We start from the raw sequence: 24,988 nt of genomic DNA, 5'->3' as shown, positions 1-24,988 counted from the left end.
TTTAAGGTGGGAAGAGGTGTAGTCAAGATAGCCTTAGAAATCAGTAGGTTTGTCTCCAGAGATGGAGACAAAGATATCAAGAAAGGGGAGCGAGGTGTCAGAAATAGACCCAAGTGAATTTAAGGGCAGGGTGGAAATTGGAGGCAAGTTGATGAATTTGACAAGCTCAACCTGAGTGCATAATGGAATATATCTCCTGAACACCAAATTGTGGAGAAGTTTCAATGGGTCGAATAGCCTAATTGTGCCCTTATAATCTTAATAAAAATGATTTAGATGAAGATGAATAAACTTTGAACTTTGACTAAGATTGAATAGTAAATACAGGCAGGAATTTTTAAAATTCATATCCAGTACTCTATTTCTTTGATGTCAGTTGATAACTATATTTTAATTACAAACATTGACTTTATGGCAGATAGCAACCATTTGGACCAACTGGCCTTACAGTTGCTTTTTATCCATCTGAATTTCCTCCCATGCTGTTTTATCCAGCATGTCTTTCTAAATATAGTTCAAGTTCATGAAGAAAGCACATTCTCAGTCCTTTTTAGATCACTGTACATCCCATGTCAAACTCTGGTCAATATTATTTTCCCCAATTAACATCCTACAAAAAGATTTGGATCTAAAGTTAATTGATGTTTAAGGTACCTAACAATTTTCTGAATTGTTTTCCATTGCAGGCAAAGGAGATTTGATTGGCGCAGATCTTTCAACCAAGGGCCAAGTGATTAAAACAAATGCTGACGTGAAAGCATTAACTTATTGTGACCTGCAGTACATCAGTCTGAGGGGTTTATATGAGGTGTTGGAGCTCTACCCTGAGTATTCAAGCAAATTCCTATCTAACATCCACCGTGACCTGACCTTCAACCTTGAAGAAGGACGTGAAGCACTGGTAAGAGCAGACCTCTGAAAATATTTCACTTCTATGTACAAGCTTTAATACATTGGTTGCATTAATTTGCAAACAAATAGTTTAAAGGATCTCTGGATTCTGGGAGTAAATTCATTGAGCTACATTACTCTCAAGTTTTCTCCTTCTTTCTTGGCTACCCATGAACTTCTGTGTCCATGTAATTGCCTTCCAGGAAGATGAACATATACCCAACTGACAAATTCAACTATCCTCAATTGCAATTAGAGGAGAAAGTCTTTTTTTTCATGTTTTATTGTGGTTCTTTTATATTGATCATTGAGAGTCACTGAAACTATATTTTGTGTCTTTGAATGCATTGAATAGTATAAACAACGATGTTTAAATATTTTCTTTGATTATAGGCTTCCAAATGTGCTTTGACTGATGTGTATGAATGATGGATAAAAATGTTTAGTTCTGTAGTTTCATTGTTCCTTGCTAGTTTATTCTGCTTTCTACATCCGTTTGAAAATGATGCATATTCTAAGACTGATTTGTGTGCATTTGGACTGTTTATGCCCTACCATTTATTTTGTGAATGCACGCCCATGCAAATGTTCTGTTGCTATTTCATTACTGTAGGATCTTTCTAAGCGGTTTGCAAGAAAGAATTAAAATCATTTTTTTAAACTGCTGGAGCAGCTAATCTGCAATAAAAAGCAAGAACATTTGTAACATTCAGTAGGTCAGGCAGAAAGAAAAACAATGTTTCAGGCCCAGATGGGTGGAGGTGGGATGGGGGGCTGCTAAGGGGGTTGAGGAGGAACACTTAAAAGTTTTCCCTTCATGGCAGAACTGCTGATTGTCACAGCATTATATCCACTTTTCCACCAGCAGTACAAATTCCAGGTGAGAAGATCATTGTATTAAGAACCTGCACAATTTTTTTTAGAAGATATGCTGTTGGTGGATTTCTGTTAAAGAGCTGCAGGCACTCTGTGCCCTACATCGTTCTTTCGATAACAGGAATCATTCACATGGGAAACCCTTTATTGAAGAGTAATCTCATTGGTATACTGACCCATAACATTCTTTGGGAATGTGCTTTAATATTTGTTATCATGACCAGGACTGCCAACGAGTGACATGTGAATACAGGGTAGAGGGCCAATCAGAGTGGAGGCAAAGAACAGAAAAGCAGGGTACCTTTATAAAACATAGTGAGGTTACAGCCTGAATATTGCATCTATTTCTAGTCTTTGCACTTTAGGAAGGATATGAAAGTCCTAAAGAGGGTCCAGAGCAAAGTTACTAGAATAATTCTAGGGAGAAAGGATTCAATTTAGATTAGATTAGATTAGGTTATTTTGAAGGTAGGCAACAGTTTCTGGAGTTTTGCTCCTTGGAGCAGGGAATGTTGAGGGTAGATTAGACAAAGCTTTATATCAGGTCAATGAAGGGAAGCTGTAGCCATTTGAGATCTGGTATGCATGTTTGGAAGTGTTGGGGATGCACATTTGTTTGTGGTTTTGTAAAGGAAAATTGATAAATTAATAAAGCAACGGGGGAAGTTTGGAGAAATGAGCTGAATGCATCACTTAGCAAAGAACTAGCAGTCAGTTGATGGACCTAATAGCCTGCTTCTATGATATAAGAGAGATTATAAGGAAAGGCTGGATATGGTTTAAGTTAAAAGGAGACACTGGATAGTCTGGGACTTTTTTTTTCCCTGGAGTGTAGGGCACTGAGAGGTGCCTTGTGGAGAATTATAAAATCATGTGGGGCATAGATAAAGTGAATGCCCAAAGACTTCTCCATGGATAGGTGAGTCAAAAACTAAAGGTCATAGTTTGGGGGGGGGGGGTGGAAGAATTAAAAGAGACCTTAAAGGCAACTGTCCTGTACAAATGGTAGTGGGCATATGGAACAAGCTACCAGAGGAAGCAGTAGAAGTGGGTACAATTACAACATTAACAAACCATTTGGACAGGTACATAGATGGGAAGGTTGGATATGAACCCTCTAAACTTGCAGCACTTTAGAGGGACATGGACCTAAGGTAGATGGGAGTCTCTCAGTTAGGCAACCTGGTTAGTATGGATGAGTTGGGTCAAAGAGCCTCTTTCCTGTGCTGTATAACTCCAAGACTCTAATGGTTCTAAGGTTCTAAAGCTTTCACTACGTATAAGCATGTATCATAAGATCTAACACAGCTGTGTTTATTAGAATGTAAAAGCAATTGCCGAACTTAATCCAGAATTTGAGAATATACTCTGATAACACAAATAGATTTAAAATCATTGCTTTATTAGAGAAGACACAAACGCTCCATTAACCAAACTCAGAAATTTTATTTGTGGTATCTTGCTTTCATGGTCTGCAGTCATTGTTATGGTTTTCAATTACAGTGTTGGCTCAATGCCTGGATTACTAACAGGGTACCCCAGTATAATGTTTAGCAGTCAGAGGTCTGATGTGCTAATCCAAATACGTGAGTTCAAATTCCACAATGGCATTTGGGAAGGTTAAATCCAAGGAGTCAAATAAATGTAAATTAAACAGTAGCCAGAAGAGTTTCAGATTGTTTTTTTTAACCAATCCCTTTTACTAGTATCTTTCAAGAATGGATAAGTGCCGTCTTTGAGCAATACACACACACACACACACACAAAATGCTGGTGCAACTCAGTAGGTCAGGCAGCATCTATGGAGGGAAATGAACAGTAGACATTTTGTGTCAAGCACCTTCATCCAATCCTGATGAAGGGTCTCTGCCCGAAACCTCTGTCCCATAAAACTTTACAAAAGGTAAGGTGTGACAAGTCTGATGCATGCTAATACAGAGCATCACACTAGACTCAACAGATATATTCCTCTGAATTGTTCAGGATGTTCCACTGAAGGCTGGAAAATTTTGGAACATTAGACGCAGTGGTTGTTCTGTGCCCAGTATCAGTAACACACATTATTTCTTCTGATGGGATTAAATGTACTCACCAACAATCATAATTCCTCTGGGCTTGTAGATAAGAGCTAGCAGCCTGTTGCACTTGAGAAGATTACATTAATCAGCCACAGGATGGGGTAAAATACCTCCTTTCATGACTTGCCTGTTAAAAGTTATGGCGATAGAGAAGCAGCTGCCCTCAGTATAAAACATAGTGAAGTGAAAGCATTCGTAAACATTTAGGAACACAAGAGATTTTGCAGATGCTGGGAATCCAGAGCAACACACACAATGCTGGAGGAACTCAGCAGGTCAGGCAGTGTCTATGGAAATGAGTAAACAGTTGATGTTTTGACCCGGAACGCTTCATCAGGACTGGAGAGGAAGGGGGAAGATGCAAGAATAAGAGGGGTGGGGAAGGAGTACAAGCTGGAAAGTGATAGGTGAAACCAGGTGGGTGGGGGGGCGGAATGAACTAAGAAGCTGGGAGGTGATAAGTGGAAAAGGTAAAGGGCTGGAGAAGAAGGAATCTGATAGCAGAGGGGAGAGTGGACCATGAGAGAAAGGGAAGGAGGAGGGGCACCAGGGGGAGGTGATAGGCAGGTGAGGAGAAGAGGTAGGAGTAGGGCCAGCATCCCCCTCATCAGGTCTCACCTATCACCTTGTCAGCTTGTACTCCTCCTCCTCCTCCATCTTCTTATTCTGGCTTCTTCCCCCTTCCTCTCCAATCCTGAAGAAGGGTTGTGGCCCGAAACGTCGACTGTTTATTCATTTCCAAAGATACTGCCTGATTTGCTGAGTTCCTTCAGCACTTTGTGTGTGTTGCTCTGGTAGCATTTATGAATTCCTTCTCAGGACAGCACATCGCATCGCAGTCAGTATTATGCTTTTACAGTGCCAGTTGTAAGATCAATTCCTGTCACTGTCGGTAAGGAAGTTGTACACTCTCCCTGTGACCAAGTGGTTTTCCTCTGGGTGCTCCAATCTCCTCCCACATTCCAAGGACAAACAGGCTAGTGTAAATAAGTTATGGACAGGCTTTGCTGGTGCTGGAAGCATGGCAACATTTGTGGGCTGGCCCCCAGCACATCCTCGAACTGTGTTGGTCATGAATGCAAACGATGCATTTCACTCTCTGTTTTGATATACATGTGACAAATGAAGCTAATTTTTATCTCTCAACCGCCTATAAGAAGTATTTGAGATGTTTAAGTTTCCTCTCAATGTGATAAATTAACACATGCCCTATTTTAACACAGTTGTTAATTGAAATTAAATTCCAGATCAGTTTCACACTGTAGCAATGATAAGCGTTACAATAGCACGGAATGAAAATTTGGAGTAATGTGTGAATGGAGTGGTGTTAGGTAATTGGTCTGATCACTGATGTTTGCACAGTTACGTTTAGTTATATGCTTCCCACAATTTAATACACTCCCACTTCCCCGGTAAAGAAAGTGGCCCGACATGTTGAGAGTCAGCAGACATGACAGACTTCAAATGCTGGAATCTGGAGCAACAAACCATATGCTGAAGGAACTCAGCAGGTCGAGCAGGATCTGTAGTGGTGGGGGAAGAATTCTCGATGTTTCAGATTACAACTCCACATCAGGGCTGCAAGTAGAGAAGCCAGTATAGAGAGGAGAAAGGGAATGGTGAGATAGGAGTTTGAAGTGATTGGTGGACTGAGGAGAGATGTAAGGTGGCAGGCAGGTTACATTAGATCAGGAAGCCGAATTAGGTGACAATGGCAAGTGAATGAGACATGATGGCAGAGAGAGAGAGAAACTAATGAGAGGCAGATGGATCTAGGGAAGCATGAAGGTTGGAGACACCCTTCCTACCAGGACACTGTGAATCGTGAAATTTTGACACATAATTTTATCCAAAGGCTCTTTTCTCTTTATAACCAGACAGTGAACAGGTTGTCTTGGAAGATGAATGATGTTGTCATGGCGAATTCTTTTGCCCCTCTGCCATTTCAATATCCATGTTTTATGAAATCATACTGATAACGAGTTTGCCCTTTGAATCACACTTAGGTGGTGGATTTAGACTAACCAGGAGCAATTCACTAATTTCTTGACCAGATGCATAATTGGATCAGTCACGTGTGTCACGTGACCAAATCGTAGGTGGTGACTCCCCTAAGACTGTCCTGCCATTACCAGGCTCAAATCAATTGTATATTGTGAGAACAAAATTGTTACAGGAAACTAAGTGGGGGGAATGGTCTGAGAGCTGAATGCTCTCTGGCCTCTGTCTATGTTGTGAGCAAATATAAGAAATCAGAGAGGAGGTACAGGAACCTGAAGACACACACCCAACGGTTTAGGAATAGCTTCTTCTCCTCTACCATCGGACTTCTGAACAGTTCATGAACTATGAACACCACCTCACTCTTGCTCCCTTTTTGCACTGATTTATTTTGATATGTTTCTGATTGTAACTTATAGTAATTTTTATGTATTGCTCTGTACTGCTGCCACAAAACAACTAATTCCACAACATATATCAGTGATAATAAACCTGAGTCTTATTCTGAAATAACAGACCGTATTTCCCTTGTCTGGATGTGTGCAGCTCCACTGACACCCCAGAGCCTCAACAACTGTTCAGAATAAAGGCAACTGCATGACTGGCGCCAAATTCACGTACAACATTTAAAAATAGAGATGAATGCATTTCTGGGTACTAGCATCACTGGATATGGGGACAGGGCAGAAGATTAGCCCTGATCTTACTGAATGGCCGAACAAGTCTGAGGGTCAGAAGGGCCTAGTCTTCCTCCAGTTTCTTGTATTCGTACCACCTACATAGTCACTCCCAGAATTTACCTGCAGTGTGTAGATCTTCTTGGAGGCATCTCCTACCTGATGACCTCCACCATCAGGAAAGATAATTAACATACCCACCTCCAAATGCAAACGTCCCTCCAAGTTACATTCCATTATCATTGCTCAGTCAGTACCTTGGACCTCAGCCATGAACACTGCTGAGAGAAAACCTTAACAGCATGGACAGCAGCAGTTCAAGATGGGGCTCACCGTCACCTTCTCTAGGTCAACTGGCATGGACAATAATTGTTGGCTTGGCCAGCAAATCCTACGCTTCATAAATTAATTGAAAAAAAGTGAATCCATGCCCTGCGGGCAAATTGATTGGATGGCACCAGCCTCTTAGAGTTGCTATCCAGTCTTTTAAAGTCAATGAATATGGCTATAGACAACACCATCTTGAAAGCCATACTCAGGTGTCTGCAGATTCCTAGCAGCAGTATCTGGTTGTATTGTGAATAGGATTACATTTAATATATTGTACTGCATATAAATTCAGATGTAACTCAGTGTGGCCTGCTCCAGCTAATTGCATGGTATAAACTCCATATATTGTATTCACAGGGAATCTCAAAATGCTCCAAGTCTCCAAGACTCCCTCAGGTACGTTGGCTAATTTATTCTGAACATAGTGTATTATAACTTGTGATGGTAACTAGCAATAAACCGAAATGGGAGAATGAAAATCATTGATAATAAGGGTACAATTCTGTGAAATTTCATTCATATTGGAGCTGTTGTTCTGAGACTGACAGTTCTGGAATTGAATCTAACCAGGCAAGATCTCATTAGTGCTAAATGACATCAATTACAATTTTATCTCGGAGTGTATTCTCAGTATTTATGACTCCCTGTGTGCACAAACCTCCACTGATCTATTAGTATTAATTAGCTTCATTAACATAAAAAAGATTTCTTGTAGACTCCAAATAGCTTTAATGCTTAAACTCCAGGGGTCCCCTTAACTCTTTATATTCCTGATTTGACAGCACGGAGGAATTTCGCTCCAGGTAATGCCAAACTATATTATTGGTTTAGGACTGATCTCTCTGAGGGTCAGGAACAGAATCTAATGTTGGCCTGGTCTTGTAACTCAGCCCTTTACTTTTTCTCTCACTCTGGGCACCTGGGCTGGACCAAAGAATGGGAGGAGGTCATAGTGCTTGTTAAAAGGCAGGAAAGGTTAGACCACACTTTGAATACTGTGTTCATTTCTGGTCGCCTCATTACAGGAAGGATGTGGAAGCTTTAGAGAGGGTGCGGAGGAATTTTACTGGGATGCTGCCTGGATTAGAGAGCATGTCTTATGAGGAAAGGTTGAGTGAGCTTGGGGTTTTCTGTTTTTTTAAATTTTTATTGAGATACAGTATAGAGTAGGCCCTTCTGGCCATGCCATCCAGCAATCCCCGATTTAAAATCCTCACCTAACCACAGGACAATTTACAATAACAATCAACCTACCAGCCGGTACGTCTTTGGACTGTGGGAGGAAACCCACACAGTCACGGGGAGAACGTACAAGCTCCTTACAGGCAGCAGCGGAAATTGAACCTGGGATGCCTGAATTGTAAAGCATTGTGCTAACCACTATGCTACTGTGCCGCTGTTTGGAGTGAAGGAGGATGAGAGGTGACTTGATGGAGGTGTGCAAGATGATAAGAGGCAGAGACTTTTTCCCAAGGTGGAAATGGCTAAAACAAGAGGGCGTAATTTTAGGTGATAAGAGAAAAGTAGTGTTTTTACATAGAGACTGGTGGGTCCGTGGAACACACTGCCTAGGGTGGTGGTCAGATACATTAGGTATATTTAAAAAATTCATAGGCTGACACGTGGATGAGAGAAAAATGGAGGGCCATGTGGGAGGGAAGGATTAGCTTGATCTTAGAGTAGATTAAAAGGTCGGCCCAACATTGTGGGCTGAAGGGCCTGTAATATACAGTGCTGATCTAAGTTCTCTATAGTGCTATCGAAAAACGGTTGCTCAGAGGATGTCCAGCATCATACACACATCAGAACAACATGACCTGATTTCCTGGTCAGTGCTCTGCAGGAGAATCACAAAGGAAGTGACACAAGGCAAAAAACTGGTTCAATTTTAGAAATGCCATAATTTGAGCTCAAATCCCTGTCCACTTTGAAAATAATTTTATACACTTAGAGCCAGATATTTACAAAACCCACATGAGCTAAGTTCAAGCCATTGTGTTATTTTTGTTAGCCCCAGTCATCCAGGAAGCCTAGACCTTTGCTGTATGTGAAACCACTACCTTCACACCTCCTGAGTTGTGGCTGTTACATTCTCCTGCTTCTTGTCAATGTGATGAAGTTATTATGACCACAGGCTTCTCTGTGCATGTAACAATGAGTGATGTGTCCTGCATTGCTGCATCCTCTGAAGCCTCTGAGGCTTCTAGACTGTCTTTTAAATGCATTTGAAACAACACTGGAATTCTTATTTTCCAGCACAGACCTCTTAGGAGTTTCATATTTTGGATAAACACACAGCATTTCATAGAAATGGGTGAAACTTGAAAGGAAAGGCTTAAAAAATGGTAGAAACCAGCAGTGAGTTCTTTTTGTTCTGTTATAGCCCATATTATACTGGCAATGAATGTCTATTTTTAATGAAGTTCCTGAATCTGGTCAGTAATTTGGACCAGGTTAATTCAATCTCAGAGTGGAATTGAGAGTGGAACAGAATGGAGCATCCAGATAAGAAGTGATATTAGTATTGCACGGAGGTCCGCAGTAGCAGGGTGTGGTAAACAGAACTAAACTGAGTTTAAACAGAGGTTAATAACGGTATAACAGGAGGGGTTCATCACTTCCCCAGCTATAGGTTGACTCATTATAGAGCCTAATGGCCGAGGGTAAGAATGACTTCAATTACTGCTCTTCGGAGCAGGCCGGTGGTATAGGTCTATTACTGGAAGTGTTCCTCTGTTCTGAAAGGTCCTCACCACATCCACATCCTCACCATCAATAGTAACAGGGAACAGTGCAAACTTAGTCTTCCTGAAGTCCATCACCATCTCCTTTGTCTTACTGATGTTGAGTTGCAGATAATTCAGCTTGCACCATTTAACAAAGTCCTCCACCTGGCTCTGTATTCATCCTCCCATCCTCCCTTTATACACCCAACTACTGCTGAGTCATCAGAGAATTTCTGCAGATGGCATGACTCAGTGTTGTATCTAAAGTCCAAGGTATACAGGGTAAACAGGAAGGGAGCCAATACAGTCCCCTGTGGGGCCCCAGTGCTGTTATAGCCATGTCTGACACACAGCTCTGAAGCCACACAAACTGTGATCTGCCAGTCAGATAGTCCATTATCCAGGATACAATAGAAGTGGCAACCTGCATTGAATGGAGCTTTTCCCCCAGCAATGAGGGCTGTATGGTATTGAAGGCACTTGAGAAATCAAAAAACATGATCCTCACAGTGCTGTCCTGCTTATCCAAATGGGAGTAGGCTCTGCTCAGCAGGTAGATGACAGCATCATCAACTCCAATGTAGGCATACTGCAGGGAATCAAGGGCTGATCTGATCAGGGTTCAGAGGTGAGCCAGGACCAGCCTCTCTGGGGTCTAGAGATAGTATAAAGAGAAATGTAATAACAGTGGGTGGTATGGAAACGTAGTGGTTAGTATAATGCTATTACAGTACCAGTGACCCGAGTTCAATTCCCAACACTGCCTGTAAGGAGCCCCGTGACTGTGTGGGTTTCCTCTGGGTGCTCTGGTTTCTTCCCACATTCCAAAGGCGTATGGGTTAGTGGGTTAATTCGTCACATGGGTGTAATTAGGAGGGATAGGCTCTTTGGGCCAGAAGGGCTATTACCGTGCTGTATCTATAATTAAATTTTTTTTAAAGCATGCAGGAAAGAGTGTTATTGCTACAGATAAAGTGCAGTCAGGTTGGTAAATAAAGATCAAGGACCATTACAATGTAGATTGAGAGATTATACAGTTCAGGAGTTTTATAGCTGTGATAGAAGCTGTTCTTGTGCCTGGTAGTGCATGTTTTAAAGCTTTTCTATTTTATACCAGCTGGAAGGAAAGAGGAGAGAGAATGACTGGGTGGCAGAGGACCTGAATTATGTTAGCTGCACTCCCAAGACAACAGGAATGGTAGAGAGAGTCTATGGAGGAAAGACTAGTTTGGACTGGGCTGTCTTCACTTGGGTTTCATTCTAACTAAACAACAAATTAATTCATATAAAACATCTTAATGTAGCAAGAGCTCCCCAATGAACCTCACAGGAGTGTTACAAAGCAAAAGAAAAGCTAACATGGAGGCAAATGTGTGGAAGCCAAGGAAAGCAGACAGCTTACATTCCAATAACTTGTTTGCAATCTGAGGCAGTATGTGCAGAACAGCTGCTTTCTGAAGTACCAGCGGATAATAAGAACCAAGGGACTTTGCCTCACCATCAGTGCAAAAAAGGAGGGAAGGAAGTAGATGATCAGATGTGCTTTCATAGCCTTACCTAACAGTACAGATCTCATGCAGGGCTGGGGATATAGACTTGTTCCTGCATTGCAATAAAAAGGAAGATTTCATGTTTTTTTCTTGCAACTTAGAAAGAAGCCATTCAACCCATCAAGAGTTTGCTGGCTCTTAGATAAATCCCATCAATTCTCCCACTTGCTTGCCTATATACTCTTGACAGATGCTCAAAACTCCCCAGTTCTCCCATCACATTAGAGATCATTTGCAGTAGTCAAATCATCTACCAACATGCTTTTGGGACATGGGAGGAAACCTGAGCACCCAGAAGACCCAAGGTCCCCCACCATCCAGGCCATGATCTCTTCCCACTGCTGCCCTTGGGAAGGAGGTACAGGAGCCTCAGGGCCCACACACCAGGTTCAGGACCAGTTATTACCCCTCAACTTATCAGGCTCCTGAACCAGTGTGGATAACTTCACTCACCTCAACACTGATCTGATTCCACAACCTATGAACTAACATTCAAGGACTATACAATCTCATGTTCTCAATATTATTTATTTATTATGATTATTATTATTTGTTTTTTTTCATATTTGCACAGTTTGTCTTGTTCTGCACATTGGTTGTCAGTTGTTGTAGTTTTTTGTTCTACTGTGAATGCAAGAAAATAAATCTCAGGGTCGTATATACAGTAACATATATGTATTTTGAATTTTTTTGAAACCCATGTCATCAGAGAGAATAAGAAACTCCGCGTATACGGTTCCGGAGGTCTGGATTGAACCCAGATTGCTAGAACTGGCAAATATTGCATTTGGGGAAGGGCACTGTTTATAATTCACTCTAGCCGACAAACTAATGGAAACTCATTGATAGGAGATCGATAGGGAAATTTTACAAAAAAATTAAGGCTTGCTTTCCCTCCACAGGTCTCACTAAAACTAATAAAGCTATTGCATTACTTTTCAGAATAAATTGGACAGCAGTGACAATTCCAGTAAGAAACTTCCCTCCATTTTAGAAACTGAGGACGAACCAAATGAATATTCACATCTCTCACCAGCAACTAAAAGTCGCAGGAAACTCACACTGCCCGGATTGAACAGTCCGATTCGCCGAGGATCCCTGGGCAGTTTGCTGGGAGAGGAATTGAAGCATTACTCAGCGATACGACTCGGAAGTCGATCTCCAGGGAAGTGCAGGAGGGGGGAAAGCCCTCTACATAAAAAAGAAGATAGCACCTGCAGTGGTGGAAATTGTAATGTCCGAAAGCCAGCAAAGCTTCTTCTACCATCGCTGAACTGCTGTGGACCCCCTGACCTAAGCCCTAGGTAATGATATTTCCAGATACATTATCCAGAAGAATAGATTATCCACAAGAGCTCAACCTGTTGACATTCAACTATGCTGTAAATCTAAGGAATAAGAATTACACATAGAATGAGCACTACACATCACTAGTGTATTCCCAACAGCCTTATCTACATGAAGGCAAAATAGTTAGTGATACTGTACATTCCTTCAGCATTTTGTCTGGTAATAAATTTATCTGTTTACCAGTTTTCCTACTTTCTGGATAATCCTTCTTTGTACAGCTGATGTTCTGTAAAAAATCCAGAAGAATTTTACATATAGACAGTTGAGTCAAACAACTGAGTCAACAGTGATGAGATCATACAGTATATTGTTAAAATACCTCTGCATGTTGGTGTATTGAGCTGTTAAATGTTTCATGCTCCATTGTGGATGCTCTTAAAGGCAGACTGTAGAAATCATAATTTTCTGTTTGTTCCTTGAATGATCACAGATTCCATAGTTTGTATGGATTTCGATCAGGGAGGCCCAGGAACAAAGTCAGGGATCTTCTGCATTAGACTTATCACATATAATGTCACAACACAGAAAGAGGCCATTTTGTCGAACATAAGACCATAAGACATAGGAGCAGAATTAGGCCATTCGGCCCATCAAGTCTGCTCTGCTATTCCATAACGGCTGATTTATTATCCCTCTCAACCTCATTCTCCTGCCTTCTCCCTGTAAACTTTGATGTCCTTACTAATCAAGAAACTATCAATCTCTCCTTTAAATATACCCAATGACAGCCTCCACAGCCATCTGTGGCAATGAATTCCACAGATTTTTTACCCTCTGGCTAAAGAAATTCCTCCTCATCTCTCTACTAAAAGAATGTCCTTCTGTTCTGGGGTTGTGCCCTCTGGTAATAGACTCACCCACAAAAGGAAACATCCTCTCCACATCCACTCTACCTAGGCCTTTCAATATTTGATATGTTTCAATGGTATCCCCCTTCATTCTTCTAAACTCAAGGGAGTACAGGCCTAGAGACATCAGATGTTCCTCATACATTAACCTTTCATTCCCAGGATCATTCTCATGAACCTCCTCTGGACCCACTCCGATGTCAGCACATCTTTTCTTAGATAAGGGGCCCAAAACTGCTCACAATACTCAAAGTGCGATCTGATGAATGTCTTATAAAGACTTAGCATTACATCCTTACTTTTATATTCTAGTTCTTTTGAAATGAATGCTAATATTGTATTTGCCTTCCTTACCACCGACTCAACTGCAAGTTAACCTTTAGGGAATCCCAAGTTCCTTTGCATCTCTGATTTTTGAATTTTCTTCCCATTTAAAAAAGCGTCTACGCCTTTATTCCTTCTACTAAAGTGCATGACCATACACTACCCTACTCAGTGTTCCATCCGCCACCTTTTTGCACATTCTCCCAATCTGTCTGCGATACCTTGCTTCCTCAACACTACCTGCCCCTCCACCTATCTTCATATCATCCACAGACATGGCTGCAAAACCATCATGACCATGACATCATAAATGGATTTCATTTGTTCATTTATTTGTGAACGTTATTCAGCTTTCCAGTCTTTGTCAGGGTTCATGTTGCATCATGGAAGGTTAAGCATGCAAATTAAAAAGATATTGCACAACATTACATGATGGTGCAGGGTCATTGTTGAAGTCCTGACTGATGGGAACCCAGCAAGAAGCTAGCAAAAAAAGATCTTTTTTCTCTCTCCAGTCCTGATGAAGTGTTTTGGCCCGAAACATTGGCTGTTTACTCTTTTCCATAGATGCTGCCTGGCCTGCTGAGTTCCTCCAGCATTTTGTGTGTGTTGATGGAAACCCATTTGGATCCCTTAATCCTCGGGACTTCCCTTAATGTCACTGCTTCATGTGGAAAGAAGGGAAGGGGTGATGTAATAGGCTGACACCATCTTGAAGGTGCTACAACGCACCACTCTGCTGTATTTAGGTTGATGTCAACAAGTAGGACAGTATAACTTCTGTGGACGATTCAATAGCCATCTGTAGGACACAGAATTCATTTATACAAATTGAGTAATCAAATTTGTATACTGTGGTCTTCCAAAATTCACAATGTTGTCAAATGATGGAATTTGGGTAAATGTTGAGGCATATCTTGGTTCTTGGCAGTCTTTGGCCAATGGGCTTTGCACACTGAGCAGACGAATAGGAGGAAATAAAATAAATTAGGATGTGAAATTTGTTTCTATAAAAATATAGGAAGGTGAAATAATTAAATGTATAATTCACAGCCACTAATGGAATTATAACAATGCATAGCCTCAAGAAAATAGCTTCTGAGGTGACTTCACTTATGAGTCACCAGTGGAGAAAGAATAATTCCAATACCTAAAACTTATCCCCCGTCAAGACTGCTAAACTTATTATACGTTAGTGATAATGTGTCATCATTTGCCTCCAAAGTTAAGTTCCATTGGCATCATTGACTGACAGAAAATTAATTTCTAGATATTTGTTTTTAAAAGAGGAATTTCACATTCCCATTGGTCAGGCTGATGTTTATATCTTCCCAGATAGAGCATCAACCAGTGTTATTAATAGAGCTAATTTTCTCGTGAAAAAAAATAGAAAATTATTTTGCACAGATTTTTTCAGTAGATCTATTGATTCTCTGAAAAGAGATACAATGGCAGGGACTGCAGCGTTCTTACTTTGAATTAATCTTCTCAACTGAACTGGACCTTGATTTCCTGTAACATGGATGATGACTCAATATTTCTTCTAGGTGATATACACCTCTCTGACTAACTTCATGAAAGATTGCTTGTAGAATGCTCAATGCTGTGTTCTGAAAGGGTAAAATTAGGCATGAAGTGGATGTTATACTTCATTTTCCCATTCCAATATGTCAATCCATGGACAACCAACAGGAATTCTGCAGATACTGGAAATTCAAGCAACACACAGCAAAGTTGCTGGTGAACGCAGCAGGCCAGGCAGCATCTCTAGGAAGAGGTACAGTCGACGTTTCGGTCCCGGCCTGAAACGTCGACTGTACCTCTTCCTAGAGATGCTGCCTGGCCTGCTGCGTTCACCAGCAACTTTGATGTGTGTTGTCAATCCATGGACTCCTCTACTGGCGTGATAAGGCCACATTCAGGTTGGAGGAACAACACCTTATATTCCATCTGGGTAGCCTCCAACATCAATTTCTCGAACTTCCGGTAATGCCCTGCCCCCACCTTACCTTCACTATCCTCCTCCCCTCTTTTCTTTCTTCCATCGCCTTCTGTCCTCTTCTATTAGATTCCGTCTTCTCCAGCCTTTATCTCTTTCACCAATTAACTTTCCAGCTCTTCTCCACTCCTCCCTCTCCTGGTTTCACCTATCTGCTTGTGTTTCTCCCTCCCCTCCCCCCCCCCCACCTTTTAAATCTACTCCTCATCTTTTTTTCTGTCGAAGGGTCTCGGCCCAAATCGTCGACTGTACTTTTACTGAGTTCCTCCAGCATTTTGTGTGTGATCTATGTTAGACCTGTTTCATAGTCAGGCGAATTAACCTACTATTCTGTACGTCTTTGGAATGTGGGAGGAAACTCGAAAGCTGTTTACTTATAAGACTTTTTGGAAACTTCCACTTTTATAAGACTTTGCACGACCTCATGACACTTATAATTACCTTACAGCTCAAGTGGTGTTTTTCCTGTTGTAATCATTGTGGTAATGTGTGAGACACAGCAACCAATTTCTAGATAGCAAGGCCCCTACGATCGAAAGATGATAATTACAGAAAATCTGTTTTGGTGATTTTAAGTGAGTGAGAAGAGTTGGGCATGAAACCATGGATAAGTTCTCTCGTTTTTTTTTAAAAAATAGACTCATGGGATCTTTTACAATCAGTTGAATCAGCCCAAGTTAATGACTCGAGTTAACGCTTGCTAAGAAGGACTGTTGATCTTAAATTGCCTCTGGAGTTAGACTTGAATTCACAGCCTCCACTGGTGGCTCAGCTGAGATGTTTTGCACTTGTGTCTCTGGAGCAGAACTTGTTTACGAGAATGATCTCCATTCCCTAGACAGGTAGAGATGGTCAATCTTACGCAACTTATGTTAGAAAGAAATAAGATGTTTGGAAGCTTAGTCAGGGGAAAGTAGGACACTATGAAGGTTAGTTCAGGCAGTGACTGAAGATTGTGATGGAATCAATGGGAAAACCCAGCTATCGAGACATCTGGGTGTAACTTCTGTCAATTCGTGACGCTTTCGCTTTATCTTTGATACCTTTCAGGAAATTTCCTAACATCGTTTGACCTCTTTACTGTCTGAAAGTCTGCATTCATAACCTGCTATGTAGCAAAACATGTGCCATGAACCTGACATCCCACAGCCCAGAGCAATGTAATTACCATATACGTATTTATTGAAAACAGCACTTACTGTAAGCATGAAGTCATCTGGAGATGGGGAAGGACATGTGACCCACAGCAAGCAGTCAGTCATACATCAGTCACAATCAATTTATTCAGCAAATAGCATCCTCTCCTGGCAGGGCAAGTTCTCTGAACAAAGTGCTGTTGTGGCAGTTATAATTATGTGCATAAAATCAATCAAAGTGATCAACCCTCTTGATTGTCGGTGGAATTATCTCCAACATGCCTGGCTATAGCATTGTTCCATATGCAGCCTATGAGAAATATCTGATCTATAGACAGGACAGAACTTACTGTTCCCCTGGACTATTGGAGCATAACAGCATCATTCCTACTGGGGAGAGTTAGTCTACACTCTCAATGGGATCTCCTCTGCCTCTTCACTGTAAAAGCAATCAGACCCTTCATGATTTCTTGCCACTTTGCACTGCCACAAGAAAGTAGCATTTATGATCATGAACCCCATCATCCAGGCCAGGCTCTTTTCTTGGTACTGCCATCAGGAAGAAGGTACATGAGCCTTAGGTCCCACACCACCAGGTCCAGGAACAGTTATTACCCTTCAATCATCAGGCTCCTGAACCTGCGTGGATAACTTCACTCACCTCTGATTCCACAACCTACAGACTCGCTTTGAATAACCCTACGCCTCATGTTCTCAGTACTATTTCTTATTATTTGCACAAATTTGCCTTCTTTTGCACATTGGTTATTTATCAGTCTGTTATATATAGTTTTTCATAAATTCTATTGCATTTCTTTATTTTTTTGTGTAAATGACTGCAAGAAAATGAATCTCAAGGTAGTATATGGTAACATTTGCATACGTTGATAATAAATTTTACTTTTGATCCTGACTTTGACTTTTGGACACTTCAAACAAACCCCATTATTTCATGGTGAACTCAATAATTGATGATTTTCCTATCTAAGTGCTACCTAATTGCTGAAATGAGCTTCACCTAATGACCCATCTATCACCAGGTGGTTTGAACTGAAGCTCAGGAACACCGCAGAAATGCTGTTGGCCAGATGAGAGACTTAGATCCCTCAGGGAGCTATGATCAAAGGCTTCAATAATTTGTCACTTTGCCCGCCAATTTAATGACATTCTGCACTTAAATGCATCACTTCCCGCACAGTAAGAAACCTGGAACACAACAGAGGATTATGAACTCAACATGTTTTTCTTTTCAGAATACACAGTCTGACTAACTGACACTCACCCAGTGTGACAGTCACGCACAAATGTACCTATTTTGATGTGTTTTACTGGAAAAACAAGAACAATTTGATTTATTTAATCAATATTGTGATCTGTGTCACTTTTACTAATCATAAATCTTACCAATGTTGTCAAGTCTAAAAATACAAAGATCTTGCACTGAACAGTCCAACAAGAGGCTTTACAAGGCTCCTCCTGCAACCCTTCTTACGAAAGAAAAAGAAGAAGCTGCAGGGCTTTATCTTAGAGAAGGGAGGAGGGAGACTCTGGGAAAACAGGTTATTTAAATCTGCCCTTTGCTGTTTGTTTTGCATCTACTGAACTTGGCATGGAAGGCGGGTTAGGAGTCCATGTGTGACAATGTCAGAGGAAGGTGGAAACGTGAAATAAGCAAGCTAATAATTATATTTAATTATCTGGTGGCTAAGTTGCAAGGAAATTGTAGGTGACACTGTAGACAAATGCAGATATTAAGAAGTCTGCAAAAGTGTAACTACTGACAGAAAGGTGTGAATTTTAAAAAGGATTGTTTGCTGTTCAAGCAAGTCCTCCAGAATTGGATCATGTGTCTTCAGAGTGCAGCTTTGGTCTGACTCAACAATAATTTTCAATTGTTAAACACCTTTAACGTAGCAAAAATGTCTCAATGCCCTCCCTCACAGCATCAGAGCCACATGAAGTGATGCTGGGAGAGATGGCCAAAGGCATAGATGAGAAGACAGGTTGAAGGAATATCTTAAAGAAGGCTAAAAGAGGTAGTGAGGTTTAGGGAGGCGATTTGAAAGATCGTGACCTCGGCAACTGAAGTCATTTGAAGGGGATGTGTGGGGATTTTTTTTTAGATAGAGAGTGGTGGGTGCCTAGAATACACTGCCAGGGGTGATAGTGGAGGCAGATATGAAAGAGGTATTTAGCAGGCACTTAGACAAGGAATGGAGGGATATGGACCATGTGTTGGCAGAGGGGATGAGTTTAATTAGGTGTCGTTAGCTTAATTAGTTCAACACAACACCATGGACTGAAGGGCCTGTTCTTATGCCATGATGTTCTATATTGACAATGAAGGAGCAATTTAATTCAGTGATGATTGGGAGCCTGAAATTCTGGAAATGTCAGAACAGACAATAAAGATAGGATGGTCTAAGGACAGGGGGATTTTTTAAAAAAGGTTGAAAATATTAAAAATTCCCGCCAAAAAAAAGCACTAGTTTAAACATTAGAAATGTTATACATGTGATCAATCTGGAGTTGTGTGGTTCTTGATGATAGAGAGTGCTGTAAGTGGGGGGAAGGGTGTCAACTGGGAAGAGTAAATCTTGAGATGTTTGTTATAAATGAGGGTAGAGGGAGTAAGAATGAAAAAGGGCAGCGCAAAGAAGGATGTAAGTGCTTAAGAGGAGCATGTAAGCATAGCAACGCCTCTACTTTCTTAGAAGTTTACAAAGATTTGGCATGTCATCTAAAGCTTTGACAAGCTTCTGTAGCTGAGCGGCAGAGAGTATATTGACTGGTTACATGAGTTAGATATGGCCCTTGTGGCTACGGGGATCAGGGGGTATGGAGGGAAGGCTGGTGCAGGGTTCTGAGTTGGATGATCAGCCATGATCATAATAAATGGCGGTGCAGGCTCGAAGGGCCGAATGGCCTACTCCTGCACCTATTTTCTATGTTTCTATCACAGCCTGGTATGGAAACACCAATGTCCTTGAACAGAAAATCCTACAAAAAGTCGTGGATATGGCCCAGTAAACATTTCCTCTATTTTTGTAATGGCTGCATGGACCAGCCATGGCTCTGAGCAGGAAATTTTTACATGGTCTGAAACTGCACGGCACTTTTAAGTGTTTTATTTGTAATGTGCATACTTTGAATATTTAGAATGAAAATTGAAAAATCACATACTTTTGATTTTATTTATTAATTGAAGGGTATAATAAAATGCAGTACAAGAAAGAAAATCATCCACATTTCATGAACATTTTCTCATCTGTCTTTATTCCAGCTGCGCGGCAACAAAGGCTATGTGCGCGGGAGCATTTCAGTTACTGCGCAGTCGCGCACCCGCGCAGCTTGGAGGAAACAGTGAGACCAGTCCATCACGGGTAAAGCCCTCCCCACCACTGAGCACATCTACATGGAGTGCTGTCGCAGGAAAGCAGCATCCATCATCAAGAACCCCCACCGTCCAGACCCTGCTCTCTTCTCGCTGCTACCATCAGGAAGGAGGTACAGAAGCCTCAGGACCCACACCACCAGGTTCAGGAACGGTTATTACTCCTCAACCATCAGGCTCTTGAACCAATGGGGATAACTTCATTCACACAACACTAAACTGTTCCCAATTTTTTAGGTATCTCCTGTACCTAATAAAAGGGCTCCTGAGTGTATGTTTGAGTTCTTCTGCTGCAGTAGCCCATCCACTTTGAGGTTCAACACGTTGTGCTTTCAGAGATGCTCTTCTGCATAACTGTTGTAACGTGTGGTTATTTGAGTTATTCCTATCAGCTTGAATCAGTCTGGCCATTCTCCTCTGACCTCCCTCATTAATAAGGCATTTTCACCCACAGAACTCCCGCTCCCTGGACTTGTTTTTGTTTTTTCACACCATTCTCTGCAAACAATAGAGATTGTTGTGAAAATCCCAGGAAATCAACAGCTTCTGAGATACTCAAACCATCCCTTCTGGCACCAGCAGTCTTCCACGGTCAAAGTCATTTAGATCACATTTCTTCCCCATTCTGATGTTTCATCTGAATAATAACTGAACCTCTTCTTGTATCTGTCTGAAGACTTTTATGGATTAAGTTGCTGCTACATGATTGGCTGATTAAATATTTGCATTAACAAGTAGGTGTACAGCTGTACCTAATAAAGTAGCCACCGAGTTTTTAAATCATCAACTGACTTCGTATAAACAACCAATATCATTATTTCATTGATATTTATGGGAATTTATTGTGCACAAGTTGACTGCTGCTATCAAATACACAATTATAATTTAAAAGTTTTCTATTATTACATTCCATTATGCTATCTCAGCATTATTATTTTAAAATGCTATGGAACATTTCAAGATTGAGAAAGGCATTATACAAATTTAAGTTACTCTCTCGCATCCTTTCCTTTTTTTCCCTCTTTCTCTTGGAATGACATCTTCGCGCCAATGTTGTGTTGCTGACATTAGTGCACTAAAGAAGGCAGAGGTTGATTGTCTCAAGGCTGATGAGATAGTGAGCAGGAATTAATGAATTGCAGCTGAAACTGTCTCTTAAGCCTTTTCAAGGTGTCAACCAGTAACATTCCATCAGATCAGCTCTCCACACAGTGAAGTGGCAGTGTGCAGTCATCAGTAAGACCTTAAGCGTATTTGCATGACACATAGCGTTGATAATCATCAGAGTAATGAATAACTTACACTTAATTCTTTACATTATTGTCACAGGATTGTTGACGGGATTGAAGATGATGGGAAGAATTCCGAAACACAAACATTTCATTTCAACATTGATCAGAGTTTCCAGAAATCGACCAGATTATCTCCAAAGAAAGGTAATGTACCTGAAATACATAACGAGGCAAAGGGTGATTCAAAGAATGGAAAGAGTTGAGAAACAGCCATGAGTATTCTAATTAGCAATGTAAGCGGCTTGTCATAAGAATACCCAGGAAAGAAGATTCACCGACTGGCATAAGGCAAAGAATGGTATTAAAGAGGGCCTTTTCTGGTTGGCTGCCATTGACTAGTGATGTCCCATAGAAGTCAGTGGTGATTCCATTACTTTTCACATTATATGTTAATGATCTTGATGATGGAATTGATTGTTTTGTGACAAAGTTTATGGATGATACAAGGATAGATGGAGAGGTAGATAGTGGTAAGGAAGCAGGAGTCCTCAGAAGGAATTGGACAAGTTAGAAGATTGGGGAAAAAGAGGTTGATGGGATACAGTATAGAGAAGCGTATGGACATGCACTTTGTTAGAAGGAATGAAGGCATAGACTATTTTCTAAAGGGGAAGCAAATTCAGAAATCAGAGGTGCAAAGGGATTTGGGAGTCCTAGTGCAGGATTCCCTAAAGGTTAACTTGCAGATTGAGTCTGTGGTAAGAAAGGCAAATGTAATGTTGCCTTCATTTCCAGAGGACTGGAATGTGAAAAAAAAAGAAATGTAATACTGAGGCTTTATAAGGCATTGGTCAGGCAGAACTTGGAGTATTTGTGAGCAAGTTTGGGTTTCTCATTTAAGAAAGGATGTGCTGACATTGGAGAGGGTCCAGAGGATGTTTATGAGAATGACCCTGGGAAGTAAAGGGTTAATGTATGACGCACATTTGATGGCTCTGGGCCTGTACATGCTGGAGTTTAGAAGAATGAGGGGGTACCTCCTTAAAACCTGCCAAATAATGTAAGGCCTAGATAGAGTGGACATGGAGATGATGTTCCCAATAGTGGAAAAATCTAGGACCAGAATGCATAGCCTCAGAATACAATGATGTCCCTTTTAGAAGAGAGATGAGGAGGAAATTCTTTAGCCAGAGGCTAGTGAATCTGTGGAATTCGTTGCCACAGACTGTTGTGGAGGTTAAGTCATTGGTTCTTTTCAAAGCAGAAGTTGATAGGTTCTTGATTAGTAAGGGCATCAAAGCTTACAGAGAGAAGACAGGAGATTGTAGTTGAGAGGAATAATAAGTCAGCCATGATTGAATGGTAGAGCAGCTCAAAGGGCTGAATGGCCGAATTCCATTCTTATATCTTATGGTCTTATGGAAATGATAACATGTTGATGAATATAGCGGGATTGACATTCCTCAGTTTGAGGTCCTAAAACCTACAGGGTGATATTACCAGCATTTGTAGAATTGTAGTTTGCTTACATCTGATGGGCCTAAAAGCCACCATTGTATCTTTAGTGTCCCTGCACCATGTAGCTCGAAAATCTGGCATTCAATCATGAGAGGTTTTTATTGCTCTGGTCACTATGGTAGCCATGAAGGCCAATTTATGTTAATATATTTCCACAACCCCTGCCCATTTTTCCTCAGTGATGTGGCTCATTTCCCTAGCAAGGTTAGGCAAGGCAGGGTAGGCAGCACACTGGCATGGCCTAGGTAGAATTTGTGTGTCCTCCCCACCGCCACTTGCGTTTCTACTGGGGCTTTTAGTTTCCTGCCACCTCTCAAAGATATGCTAGTGGGTTAATTATTGAGTCATAGGGTCATACAGCATAGAAACAGGCCCTTCGATGCAACTGGTCCGTGCTGACCAAGAGTCCCATCTAGACTAGTCCCATTTGTCTGCATTTGGGCCAGAACCCTCTAAAGCTTTCCTATCCTATCCAAGTGCCTTTTAAATAATGTTGGTGTCAGTTGCCTACCACAAATTGCTATTGTAAATTGCTTCTTAGTTTAGGTGTGTGTTTTTGGAATCAAAGGAGAGTTGATGGACTTTTAGAAAGAATAAGTTGTGGGACTACAGGGGAATAAGTAGTTAAGAAACCCATGTGGTCATGGGCAACAAATACCTTTATACATAGTCAGAGGCAATAGCTTTGTGAATAAGTTGTGCAATTGCACCTTTGCACAATTCAAAATCCCATAGAATTTAAATCCAAATAAATAAATAAATGATAACTTATAAACTACTGGATTGGCATCAAAAGCTTAACTGATTCACTAATGTCCGTCATCTGCCATTCTCCCATTACAATGTAAGCTAACTGCCTCTTGGATAGAGTTCGATGGTAAATGACAGCATAAACATCTTGTAAATGGATTTGAAATAAAATCATCCCTTATCTTTAGATGTGCAACCTGATTAATCTGATTTACCACCATCACAGTGAATAAACCAACATTTACAGCAGTAAAGGTAATATGACTTAGAGATTTTTCAGAGCGAAACATTCATACTAAATGTAAATTCATCAGTTGAGCTTTCTAAGTTTTGTAAAAGGCAGAGAAGTGAGAAGTATAATAATTTGTATTGCTGTAATGATTGTTAAACCGGTTATGAGTTAATTTTGAATTTTAATGGCTATGGTTAAATGAAATTAAAGCTAGAAACCTGTTACGTATATAAATACAACCAAGAACTAATTCCCATTCTAATGAATAATGTAGCCTCCAACCACACTTTATTAAATAATTTTTAATATTTTACTTTGAAGAAATATTTCATCATGGTCACAGATGCCCCTCATGTCATTATAGATATCATTCTAAAAAAGCAGCAGAGTTAATCATTGTCTGTGTGTTCTGTTCAATATTTCTCCCTCAACCAACTATAGCAAAGCAGATTACCTAGTGTGAGATCTTGTTTGAGCAAATTGATTCTATGTTTCGTACATTTTGACAGCAGCTGCACACATCATTCGCGTTTCATTGCTATTGTTAATGTTTGTGGTTTTTTAGGATCTCTGCTTACAAGGCAGACCACCTAGCAGAACATCTTTTATTGAAGGCAATGAATGCAGCTAACAGCAGTATCTGATACAATAGGCATGTGGCATGGTACACTCATAACACTGTACCCCTTTTCAAAAAAAAGCATACAACATCAACTATTTACATCTATAAAATTAAAGAAATAACTATTGACAGGTTTGAAAATATACAATTAACAAGATATTTATAGAGAATTGCATGAATCTAAATGAGATCATTTATAAATTCACTCAGATTTTTAGCCTTGTTATCTACAAAACTCTTCAGCATGGGCATCCACTCCACATACTGATGATTGTAGATGATCACTCCTCCAGATTGGCATGTGGATCTGGACTCGTAACCTGTTCTGCAATCATTACAGCAATATAATTGCCCTCATAACAATTATATTGCATATACTACATATTCAAAACACCAAATAGTTCACGGAAAGTATAACACAGGACTAATAGCTCTCATCGACTACTGCATTGGT

At 40.7% G+C, this 24,988-nt stretch overlaps 1 protein-coding gene across 2 annotated transcripts in view; it reads left to right on the top strand.

Moving 5' to 3' along the window:
* LOC134340243 (potassium voltage-gated channel subfamily H member 8-like) overlaps positions 1-24,988 on the top strand; it is a 221,502-nt gene that overhangs the window by 159,377 nt on the left and 37,137 nt on the right. For both annotated transcript variants that reach the window (XM_063037244.1, XM_063037245.1), the window contains exons 11-14: positions 687-901; positions 7,211-7,249; positions 12,072-12,433; positions 21,510-21,616. In XM_063037244.1, coding sequence (XP_062893314.1) covers positions 687-901; positions 7,211-7,249; positions 12,072-12,433; positions 21,510-21,616 — 723 coding nt within the window. The remainder of the gene's footprint in view (positions 1-686; positions 902-7,210; positions 7,250-12,071; positions 12,434-21,509; positions 21,617-24,988) is intronic.

Source organism: Mobula hypostoma, chromosome X1 (genome assembly GCF_963921235.1).
Source record: "Mobula hypostoma chromosome X1, sMobHyp1.1, whole genome shotgun sequence".
In the NCBI taxonomy this organism is placed as follows: domain Eukaryota; kingdom Metazoa; phylum Chordata; class Chondrichthyes; order Myliobatiformes; family Myliobatidae; genus Mobula; species Mobula hypostoma.
This window is presented reverse-complemented; position numbering and strand designations above follow the sequence as displayed.